At 32.3% G+C, this 12585-nt stretch overlaps 1 protein-coding gene across 1 annotated transcript in view; it reads left to right on the top strand.

Annotated features, from left to right (window-relative positions):
* Positions 1–12585, top strand: part of LOC114336231 (elongation of very long chain fatty acids protein AAEL008004-like) — a 113092-nt gene that overhangs the window by 75206 nt on the left and 25301 nt on the right. Inside the window, exon 5 of the mRNA XM_050649858.1 lies at positions 6559–6801. Coding sequence (XP_050505815.1) covers positions 6559–6801 — 243 coding nt within the window. The remainder of the gene's footprint in view (positions 1–6558; positions 6802–12585) is intronic.

Raw genomic sequence — 12585 nt, 5'->3', positions numbered from 1 at the left:
TAAAAATTGAAAAATTGCGAAATCGGCCATTTTTAACCCTCAAAAACTATGTGAAAAACTGAAAATTTGAATGTTGCCAAGGTAGGTAGATATTCTTTAAACATCGATTGATGAAATCCCGAAGAGTTTTTTGCAATACAATATTCAAAACTCCTTTGTTTTTTAATTGCTAATCAAGTGTGCGCGACACAATTTTCCACCAGTAATGGTGCAAATGAAAGGAATAAATTCGTTATTTCGTAAACCGGTGACTTTAAGAAAAAATCCCGAAACGCTCGATTTTTATTTTTAAGTTATGATATTGTGGCATATATGATATACTAGTGACGTCATCCATCTGGACGTGATGACGTAATCGATGATTTTTTTAAATGAGAATAGGGGCCATGTGCCAGTTCATTTGAAAGGTTCTTCAATTCTCTATTCAGTAATATAAACATTTACATAATTATTTATACAGGGTGTCCAAACAATTTTTATTAAATTAAATTATTTGACAAAAAAAGAAGTAGAAGTTTATTTGTTTATTTGTGAAATTAACTTTTTCTGATTTTTTAAAGCAGTAAAATGTATTTTGAATTAAATAAATTACATACATTCTTCTTTTTTTGTCAAATAATTTAATTTAATAAAATTTTTTTGGACACCCTGTATAAATAATTATGTAAATGTTTACATTACTGAATAGAGAATTGAAGAACCTTTCAAATGAGCTACCACACGACCTCTATTCTCATTTAAAAAAAAAATCATCGATTACGTCATCACGCCCAGACCGATGACGTCACTAGTATACCATATATGCCGCAATATTATAACTTAAAAATAAAAATCGACCTGTTTCGGGATTTTTCCTTAAAGTCGCCAGTTTACGAAATAACGAATTTATTCCTTTCATTTGCACCACACTGTCGGTGGAAAATAGTGTCGCGCACGCTTGATTAGAAATTAAAAAACAAAGGAGTTTTGAATATTGTATTGCAAGAAACTCTTCGGGATTTCATCAATCGATATTTAAAGAATATCTACCTACCTTGGCAACATTCAAATTTTCAGTTTTTCACATAGTTTTTGAGGGATAAAAATGGCCGATTTCGCAATTTTTCAATTTTTAATCGCTTATATATGTCAAAAACTATCATTTTTAGAGAAAAGTTACTAAGACCTTTTCTGTTTGGAATGATCCAAAAAACCTAACAAAACTTTTTTCCATGCAAAAATAATAATTTTAGGAAAAAAACAAAAAAGAGTTTAAAAAATTTTTGACCACCTTTTGGTCCTGGCAACATGCAAATTTGTTAAAAGGAGTCCTTTTTGGGTAAGATTGTGCAAAAAATCCGAATTAGAATATTTTTACTAGCGGATGCGCAGTGGCTTTCTGGGCTAATGTAAAAGTTATTTACCAGTAATTTTATTGCTGGAATCGACTTATAAGAACCTATATATTAATGATATAGGTATGCAAAGTCCGCAGATAGTGTGCTACTTTTTTTATAAACAAAATGGCGCCGACAAATCGCATTTTTTTTTCAATTATTGCTCTATAACTCCGAAGATTTTAACTTTACAACAAAAACACCCAAATAAAAATTCACCGCAATTAAATTCTGCATAGAGATTTGTTTTTCACGATTTGCTCCGACGAAAATTTTCCTGGGAAAATGCGGGTTTTCCTAACAACAACTCTAATTTTCAAATAAAGTTTTAGGTAAGTAATTATTAATCAATAATTAAATAACTTAGTGACATCAAAGCTTTCTTGGTATAGATTGTAATTCCAGAAGCCGGTGAAAATTAAACGAATATTTTAGCAACATTTCAATTGTAAATTAACAATTTATGATCGCAATAATAATCAAAATAATCATGATACATTGATCAAACTTATAAAGATTATAAAGATGAGATGCGTATTTAAGATTTTATCGACAAAATATAAATTTTTCTTTTTTTTGCATAATCTTTAAATTTTGAAAAAAAAATAGTTATATACGCTGGTCTAAATAGTAAAGTACAAAGAAAGGTTATTTACCAGCAATTTTATTGCTGGAATCGAATTATAAGATCCTATATATTATTAATATAGATATGCAAAGTCATCAGATAGTGTGCTACTTTTTTTATAAACAAAATGGCGCCGAAAAATCGTATTTTTTTCAATTATTGCTCTATAACTCCGAAGATTTTAACTTTACACCAAAAACACTCAAATAAAAATTCACCCCAATTTAATTCTACATAGAGGCATGTTTTTCCCGATTTGCTTCGACGAAAATTTTCCTCGGAAAATGTGGGTTTTCCCAACAAAATCTCGAATTTTCAAATAATTTTTTTGAGCCAGTAATGATTTATCAATAATTATATAGCTTGGTGAAATAAAAGCTTTCTTGGTATAGATTATAAGTTTATAAGCCGGTGAAAATGAAACGAATACTGTAGCAACAATTCAATTGTTAATTAACAATTTGCAGTCGCAATAACAACCAAAATAATCATCAGACATTGATCAAACTTAGAAAGATTATAAAGGTGTGATGCCTATTTAATATTTTGTCGACAAAATATAAATTTTTCATTTTTTTTTGCATAACCTTTAAACGTTTAAAAAAAATTGTTATAAACAAATTAACATTTCTCAGGAATTTTTTATTATATTCTAATTTTAAAAATATTTAAAATGCGTATTTCATAGGTCTTGAAAATGAATGCTTTAAAAAAATTTTCCAACGATTTGCAAAAAAGTTATGAAACAGCAAAATAAATATACGAAGATCTCCGTTGTTTATAATTTGTTTTAATTGTTTCAAAGCTTAAAAGTGAGTCTATGGTACAATCTAATTACTCACAGAGAATGTCAAAAATTAGTGCAATGGTTATATTTTAATCAAAGATTAAAAATACTTTTTTTTTGTAATTTTTAGCGCAAAAGTAGGCCTGATACAGAGTCGGAGCTAAAATGTTCACTCGAAGCGACTGACACGCAGCATACATTATTTATTAAAGTGTACGTCGCGCGGCCGCCGGTCGTCGCTCCGAGTGAAAATTTTATCTACAGTACTGTATTATTCTACTTTCGCGCGTGTAAATTACAAAAAAATATATTTATATTCTTTAATTAAAATATAACCATTAAACTTATAATTGATATTTTTTTTGTAAATAATTAGCTTGTACTTTAAACTCACATCTACGCTTTGAAATAATTAAAAAAAATTATAAACACCGTAGTAATCGTATGTTTATTTTGCTGTTTCATAACTTTTTTGCAAATGGTTGCAAAAAATTTTAAAGCATTAATTTTCAAGATATTTGAAATGCGCATTTTAGCTATTTTTTAAAATTATAATATAATAAAAACTTTCTGAGAAACGTTAATTTGTTTATAACTATTTTTTTAAAGCATTTAAAGATTATGCAAAAAAATAAAAAATTTATATTTTGTCGACAAAATGTTAATAGGCATCTCATCTTTATAAGATTTCAAAGTTTAATCAGTGTATCATAATTATTTTGGTTATTATTGCGACTATAAATTGTTAATTAACAATTGAATTGTGGCTAAAATATTCGTTTAATTTTCACCAGCTTCTGGAACTATAATTTAAACCAAGAAGGCTTTTAAGTCACCAAATTATTTAATTATTGGTAGATAATTACTTATCTAAAACTTTATTTGCAAATTAAAGATTTTGTTGGGAAAACCCGCATTTTCCGAAGAAAATTTTTGTCGGAGCAGATCGGCAAGAACAGGTCTCTATGCAGAATTTGATCACGGTGAATTTTTATTTGAGTGTTTTTGTTGTAAAGTTTAAATCTTCGGAGTTATAGAGCAATAATTGAAAAAACACGATTTTCGTGCGCCATTTTGTTTATAAAAAAAGTAGCACACTATCTGAGGACTTTGCATACCTATATTATTAATATATAGGATCTTATAATTCGATTCCAGCAATAAAATTGCTGGTAAATAACTTTTCCCAAAAATGGCCTATTCTCCGATAATCAGCCCAGACTAATTGTAGTCTTGTTTTGTGAACATTTTGGTTTTTGAATGTCTCTTATATCTTTGAAACTTAAAAATCTTATATCTGAAACAAAGAAAATAGAGGGTTTTATTATTTAACATGTGTTTTAACTAAAACCAAATTTTGAGACACCTTGCAGTGAGAAAATTGTACAAAGGTGGGTATACATCGAAATTGTGTTTTAGTTTCGTATTTTGAGAACAATATATTTTTTTAGTTTATCTGATATCTTTTATAACAAAAAACTAGACGGTTTTCCTCTTTAATATGTGTTTTATATGCGATACGTGAGGTGGTCATGTCTATCATACACTAGGATGAAATTAGTGCGTAAGGAACAAAGTGTTCAATAAAATAAAATATGTGCAATGTACCTCTTGCTATTTAAACAGCCTCAACATATTATACACCATATCCGTACTTACTCTCAAGGAAGTTCCACCCCAAAATATCACAGAGCATCCATTAAACAATCTCGTCCCTCCTATGTTGCCTAAAATGTCGACCAGAATTGTTAATGTGCCTTTCTATTTTTAAAGTTTTGTTAACTGTTCTTATTTTATTTTAATTTAGTTTGGTTCAGTTATAACCCGTCATGTTAAAGGATAAAAGTGTCTATTTTCTTTGTTTCGAAAAATTTCAGGGATATTAAAAAAATGTTGAAAAAACAAAAGACTATAACAGGGTTTCGATGTAAACCAATACTTAGACCGTTGACTGATAAATATACTGAAAACTATCCGTATTTATCAATCAAGGCTAATACCTTGTCCTCCCTACAGGTTTTTTTGTTTGTTTTCTAAAAAAAAAACCAAACTTAACATAATAAAAAACATTTCTTTTCTTCCACCTGGTATAAGTTCAAAAAAAAGTTTTAGTAAACCCCACTGTGTAAATACCATAGAAAAATATAAAATAATGAATAACTTTTGCATAACTTTTGACACTATGTTGCGCATTTTGACAATTCGCACTATCGAGATTCACTTTGACACTGACGTTAGTAATTTCTTTTTTGGGAAGTTTAGTTGTCAGAAGTGACTGGAAACTATTACACAACCATATGTATAAACCACCATATGGAAGGTGGAAAAACCATATTATGTATAACATGGGAGTAAAGTGCCTTTTCCTCCCTTGAATGATTACTGCCCTCCGCTACGCGTCGGGCAGTAAACTTCATTATCGGAAGGAAAAGTAGCACTTTCCTCCCTTGTTATACAAATAGCTATTAAACCAGTATAATGTATTGATAACAAATAAGAAAATTGAATTTTGTACAGAAGAAAGAAATCTAGATCATATATTTTTCAGTTGCCCCAGAAATACTATAATTTCATCTAGATTAATAAATAACTTACATAAACACAATGTATTAGCCCCATGGAACCTTCAGTACTTATTATCACTAAACTCGAGAGCAGTGTATGATTCCTTTTTGCACGATTAATCATTTTTGACTGTTTACCGTGACAGATTTTACGTCAGTAGGTGACATTTACTAGCAACTCGACGGTAAGTAATCCAACTCGACGGTAAGTACTCCAACTCGACGGTAAGTAATTCACTTACCGTCGAGTTAAAAAATCTCTTAATTTTAATTTATTTTTTGAAAGAATAAAGAAAACTAACGAATTATTTATTAATATTGAAACTTATGGTACAATTTGTTAACTTTTCTCTTCAAATACGCGATCAAAGTTGAAAACTTGGAAATATCAATGCCATCATAAAGAAAAACGGTGGATTTAATCATTGAATATTCTGCCCAGAGGCTTCCAGGAGCTTCCAACTGCATATGTCTTTGAACGAAATATGCCAATATAGTCTTTTCTTCGATTCTTAAATTCTTGCCTTCGCACCATTTTTTAAAACTTTGGTAGGTATTTTGATAACGGATTTTGGATTTTTCGGGAATAATTGCGGAACACCCTTCTTCCCAAACCAGAACCCTTACCGTTCTCCATACTTAATATACTATAGTTATGTTTTTAAAAGATAGTAAAATAACTAAGTAAATAAGTATGCTTTAGTTAATAACGTAACCTTTGTTTCTAACCCAATTTTTAAATTCCTTTCTTACCGTGGCCTAGTGTTGTATGTCTTAAAAAAAATGCCTTGATGGGCCCCTAGGCGAGAAGAGAGTGACCCTGTTTACCTGTTTATTGTTTTGTATATTTATTTTAATATAAACTTAGACAACATTCATTTTTATCATGTTGAGTCTGGCTGAATGACTAAAAGTCTATGCCAAGAAAGAAAAATAAGAAAATTATTTGTTGTACAAAATAAAAATATTTTGTAGAAATAAAATAAGCCAAAAATTTTATGAGATTAGTAGACACTCCCACTGTTTCTAATAATTCTTCTTCTTTTAGTGAAAGATTAAGTTGATTTTAGCAGTTAATGCTGTGAGGTAGGAATTTTTGTGTTGTATGTTTCCTATTCTGAATGTGTCAAAGTGAATCTCGGGAGAGCGAATTGAGTAAAATATTTATTTTTAGATTTAATTACGAATTGTCAATTTTTTTAGATTTTCTTTGTACTCAAGAAAAATTATCGACAAGTAAGCTTTCTGCATGTATACCATCATGGTGGTATGGCATTACTTACATGGGTTGGACTCAAATATGACTGGGGACAACTAGTTGTTATTCTACCACTATTAAATTGCTTCGTCCATGCTCTAATGTTTACTTATTATTTATTAACCAGCATTGATCCCAAATGGAAGAAGAGAGTAGACATAAAGAAGGCATTAACGCAATTACAACTGGTAAGTAAAATTATTTATCATATATATACGTTGTATTTTTTATATACAGTAAGCACCACGCTAGTAGACACGAGGGTACCTAAAATTTCTAGGCGTGGGCTAATTCGGCCCGTTCTCACCTGTGACTTTTATGTTTGTCATATCGTATGTCTGTCATAAAACTATTCAAAATAATTGTTTTTTCATACAAAAAATATATTAATTAATATTATTGTTACTCTGCTTTCTTCCGTGACTAACATTGGATCTGTGAGACGGACCACTTAGAGTTTTTACGATTATATCCAAATTGTTCGTTATGTATCTTCGATTCCACTCAGTGGCGGCTGGTCAGGGTCGGCAGGGTCGACAGTGCCGACCCACACATTTATAGATGATATAGATTTTTTTTAATATTTAATTTAATCAGTGTTGATGTCATTTGTATCTGTGAAATAAAAAAAATCTGTCAAATAATACAGACTGAATTTTATTCATGGTTTTTAAAAGGATTCGGCCAATACGAGCGTTAAGTGATCCCTGCGCATAAGAGAGTTTTCAAAAAATTAATTATCCGAGCCATTCGTCGGACTGTTTTCGGCAAGCCGACCCCATAGTATAGTTTAAAAGGGATCCTATTGTACTCTCCCGTGGGCACTTTGTTGCTAAAATGTAAAACCCATATTTTTTGGTTTCTAATATATTTGTAATACAAAATCACTTGGTCGTCCAAAAATCGTTGCGGGAGGGGACCGATGGGGAGCCTTACAAAAAAACGCAATTTTTTTTTTCGTCGTTTTTCGGATGTCCAATATCCGAAAATTCATTCCTCAAATTTGCATACCCATCCGGACATTAGAAATATTTGTTTTTAATTTATAAAAATACGTCAAACCATTGTTGTATAGTATATGGAGCGCCTTCCTATAGAATCACTTGTCCTGAAAACCCATATTTTTAAAATCGTTTACATCGCTCTATCTCGAAAAATATTAGGTTTAGCAAAAAATGGCTTTCTATAAACGTTATAGACCAAACATCAGAGAACATGTGAGTGTTTTTAGAATTTTGATTTAATAATTATTTTAAGAAAAAATTAAATAAATCGAACGGCATATCACGACGGACAGTGGTGAACGCAGATATGCGAGGAAGGGCGAGATTCTATACGAGAGTCAATCCCTAATCGACTCTACTGACCGGGATGTTGTTAGGGTCGTTTTTTCATTGTGATGCCGATTTTAGGGATGATGAATACTGCTAGCGTACAAAATAGAGACTGTTTTTGGCTCGTTTTGTTGTCAGATTATTAACACTTTTGGAATATTGTACGTGTTAAGTGATAGTAGTAGTTATATTATCATAATATTAATAATAGGTATTGTTGTATACAGGGTGCTCCAAACCTCTGGTTTTCTTTGATTACGGCTAAACTATGAGACATACAAAAAAATGTTTATAAAAAAACTAATGTGTATTAAGGACGTCTATAATTTAAAATTATTTTAGATTATACAGGGTGAGTCAGAACGACGGTATGAACCAAAGTTTTATTTTTTAAATGGAACACCCTGTATATTAAATCATTTTTGAATATATTATTTAAAAATATGAAAAATTTGTATAATAAGGTCTTATAGGCTTAAAGTTAATAATTTTCGAAATATTTAAATTTTTATTGAGAAAAATGGTAATATTTATAGGGTTGTGGATTATGTTTCCAATGTAATAAAAATTTAAGTGATATGTCAAAGTTTTTATAATATAGTGTTATTTTTAAATAATTTAATATCTTTTACTTTTAGCCATAAAATATACAGTGTGATCACTATTTGCAAATACAAAATTTTCTCATTCTTTTTGAATGGGACACCCTGTATATTAGTTTTGCATTTTGTAGTAAATATTACAACCTTTCTTTTGGTTTAAGGTTGCATATACCTAGCGTGTTTCGTTTTGTAGATATTTTTAAAAAACTATAGATTTTACGTTTTTGCGGATTTTTTATTTAAAAATTTTTTTGCAAAAAAAATAATTATAATCTGGTTTTAGAAACACACACTAAAATATAAAATATAAAAATAAAAACGTAATTAAAGATTAAAATAAATCGTATGCTACTTAGTACAATTCGATTGAATTTAATAACTTAAAATTGTTTTACAAAAAATATTTTACCATACTAATGAATGCATAAATTAGTTACTAACTTAAATAAACAACCAAATTTTAAATCTACCCTAGTAATTTTTCTACCGCAACAACTTTCCTGTACCAAATTAATTGTTAGTTATAATGTATTTACGAGTAAGTTCAGTTAATAACTTTTTAATTTACCTACATCTTGAGAACGTATAAAGTACCTATGCTTTGAAACAAATGAACGTTTATGGAAGTACATATTAAGAAGTAAATAGTATAATATGTACCTAAACGTGTGACAAAAGCTGGTAATAATTTCTAATGGTTTCGCCCAAAACAATTGTTTGGTTAAAAAATTAAAATTTAAAATATAAAAAATTGTTAGAAACTACAAAAGTATTACCAGCTTTTGTGACACCAGTAAATACTATTTATATTAATAAATAATTTGGCTGATACATTTAACATTCATTTGTTTCAAATCATAATTTATAATGTAACAAAATCATTAATGACCGACCCTCGTATAACAGATCCCATCTACACATACACATTCCACGTGGATCTTTCTTGATAAGACGCGATGTAGCGGGACGGAAGACGAGAAATTCTCCGAATGTCTGGGCGATAACTAGAGATGAGCGTCGACGTTCCAGAAATATCGACTAGGTATATAAGGCATAATTTTTGTAAATAGAGTTAGTGTATAATATAAATTCGTCTGTACAGTTATATAAATATAGTCGTATATAAATACGAACCGCTAGTTTTATTGTAATTATAAGTAATTACAGTAGTCACGTTATATTGATATCCGGTGTGGAGTGTAAATAAATTAAATTTTAAAAGACTTTTGGACTTTATTGGTCAGGAAAAATAAAGTGCGTTAGTTGTTCGGTATTCGGAAAGAATTTTAAAAGACCTTGTGATAAGTGCGTGTGTGCCAACCAAAGATGCTGCTACAAGAACTTTCCGTAAAGCAGCTCCGTGAACAGCTAGAGGAACGGGATGAAGACAGCAGTGGAACTAAGAAAGTCCTACAAGCACGACTTGAGGAAGTCCTCACGAAGAACGGTGACGATCCAGAGACGTTCCACTTCCAATCAGCAGAACAAGCAATCTTATCGAAATTTAAAGACGTTTCTCAAAATATCGATGAAACTTCCAGAAAGAACAACGAAAAACTCGAAGAAGTTAGTAGACAGAACAACGAGAAACTCAAAGAAGTTAGTAGACAGAACAACGAGAAACTCGAAGAAGTTAGTAGACAGAACAATGAGAAATTTGAAAGTGTTTCTCAAAAGATCGATGAAACTTCTAGAAAAAGCGACGTGAAATTTGAAAGTGTTTCTCAAGTAATTAAAGACGTTTGTAGACAGAACGACGAGAAATTTGAAGAAGTTTCTAGAACATTCGATAAGATGTAGAAAAGTGTAGAGACCGTAGAAGAAAAGATCAAACAACTAGAGAGCATGATAACTGATACAAAAGTACAACCATCAGTTAATACAGTAGCTTTAGATCTTGCAGTGAAGGATGAAACACCGAGAGACGAAACATCGCATCATATGAGATTTAAATTACCACCATTTGATGGAAAGTCTTCTTGGTCCATATACCTTGGACAATTTGAAGCTATCGCGACCGCCAATCATTGGACCGAACAAGAAAAGGCTGTTTCCTTGACTGCTGCTTTGCGAGGTGATGCTGCAGATATATTAAGATCAATTCCTAATGGTCAAGAAAAATGTTACCAGACCTTGTTCACTCATCTAGAAAAACGTTATGGAGATGCCCATCTACAACAAGTATACAAAGCACAACTGCGAAGTAGAAGTCAACGAGCAAGTGCGAATCTGCAAGAATTTAAAGCAGATGTGGCTCGTGTGGTGCGGTTGGCTTATCCGGAGGTGCCAGACAGCGTTTTAGAAGAAATTTCGGTAGATACCTTTGTCAATGGGCTGAAAGATAGTGAACTACAGAAAGCTTTACGACTGGCGAGACCGAAAGTTTTAGATGAAGCACTTGCTATTGCATTGGAACACGAAACGGCTAGTCAAACTTCACGAAGTCATAGAGTAAGAACCCTTGAAGAAAGTGACAAACACAACGATGAACGTCTGGAGGAAATGATACGGAGAGTATTTCGTAACGAGATGCCAAAGAGACGCGAGCCTAGATGTTGGAATTGCGGCGACGTAGGGCACATTCGTCGTAATTGTAAGAAGATCGTACAGCCGTCGGAAAACTAGAGCCGGTCGACACCAATGGGCAACTGCCGACCTCGAGAACTAGAGCCCCCATAGTAAATGTCAACCTTACTTGTAGATCGTTTTTGGTGGATACAGGTGCAACGAGAACTATCGCACGTCCAGACGTAGTACGAGGCCATCATAAGTTATCACCTGCAAAAGTAAAGCTTAGAACAGCGACTGGTGAGCTAATTAATACATATGGTGAGGCTAATATGTCAATATTCATTGGCCAGACCACAGTTGAACATCAAGTATTAATTGCCGAGATCTCCGACGAGTTCATATTGGGGATAGACGTACTAAGAAAAGTGGGGGCAATAGTGGATGTTCAAAATGGAGTTCTCAGGATCAATGGTGAAGAGTTGCCCTTTCACGACGACAAAGAAGATGTCATCCGCCTACTAACTACATGCGACCTAACCATACCCGGTAATAGTGAGAAAATTCTGTTGACCATGCTTGATGGACACTGCCGAGAGGGAAGTTTAAGGATGGTCGAAGATGTGGACAATGTCAAGTTTCTAACGGCGAAAACTTTGGTAAGAGTTCGAGATGTAGTCCCTGTAAGAGTTATGAATTTAAGGGAAACTGCTATCAAGTTAAGTAGAGGAGCTTTGATCGGACAGTGTGTTCCCGTGGCTTCAATTTGCTTTATGAATACCAATGAGAAATCATCGAAGTTAAAGTATCCAAAAGACCTTGTCGAGATGATCATTGAAAGGTGCCAAGATCTTGATCATGAACGAACGGAAAAAGTGAGGTCTATGCTGATAGAGTATCAAGATGTTTTTGCTATTGATAAGAAGGATAAGGGCAAAACAAGCATGGTAACGCATAAAATAGATACCGGAGACGCTCAGCCAATCAGACAACGGCCTAGACGACTTCCATTTGCGAAAAGAGATGAGGCCGAAGAGATTATCAAGGATATGTACAAACAAGGGGTAATTGAACCATCGAACAGTCCATGGACATCACCAGTAGTTCTGGTAAAGAAGAAAGATGGTTCAACGCGTTTTTGTATCGACTACCGCCAGCTCAATGCGGTAACAAAAAAAAAGTTATCCTTTGCCCAGAATAGACGATACATTGGATACTCTCTCCGGTTCTCGTTGGTTTTCCACACTCGATTTAAATAGTGGATATAGGCAAGTAGACATGGAACCAACCGATCGGTAGAAAACCGCATTTTCGATAGGATCAGGTCTTTGGCAGTTTACGGCTATGCCGTTTGGTTTATGCAATGCCCCTGTCGCATTTGAAAGATTAATGGAGGCAGTTTTAAGAGGTCTAACATGGAAAACATGCCTGGTTTACTTGGATGATGTAATTGTGGTTGGAAGGTCCTTTGATGAACATGCCAAGAATCTAGTAAAAGTCTTTCAACGATTGAGGGCAGCGAACTTGA

This window comes from Diabrotica virgifera, chromosome 4 (assembly GCF_917563875.1).
Source record: "Diabrotica virgifera virgifera chromosome 4, PGI_DIABVI_V3a".
NCBI lineage: Eukaryota > Metazoa > Arthropoda > Insecta > Coleoptera > Chrysomelidae > Diabrotica > Diabrotica virgifera.
This window is presented reverse-complemented; position numbering and strand designations above follow the sequence as displayed.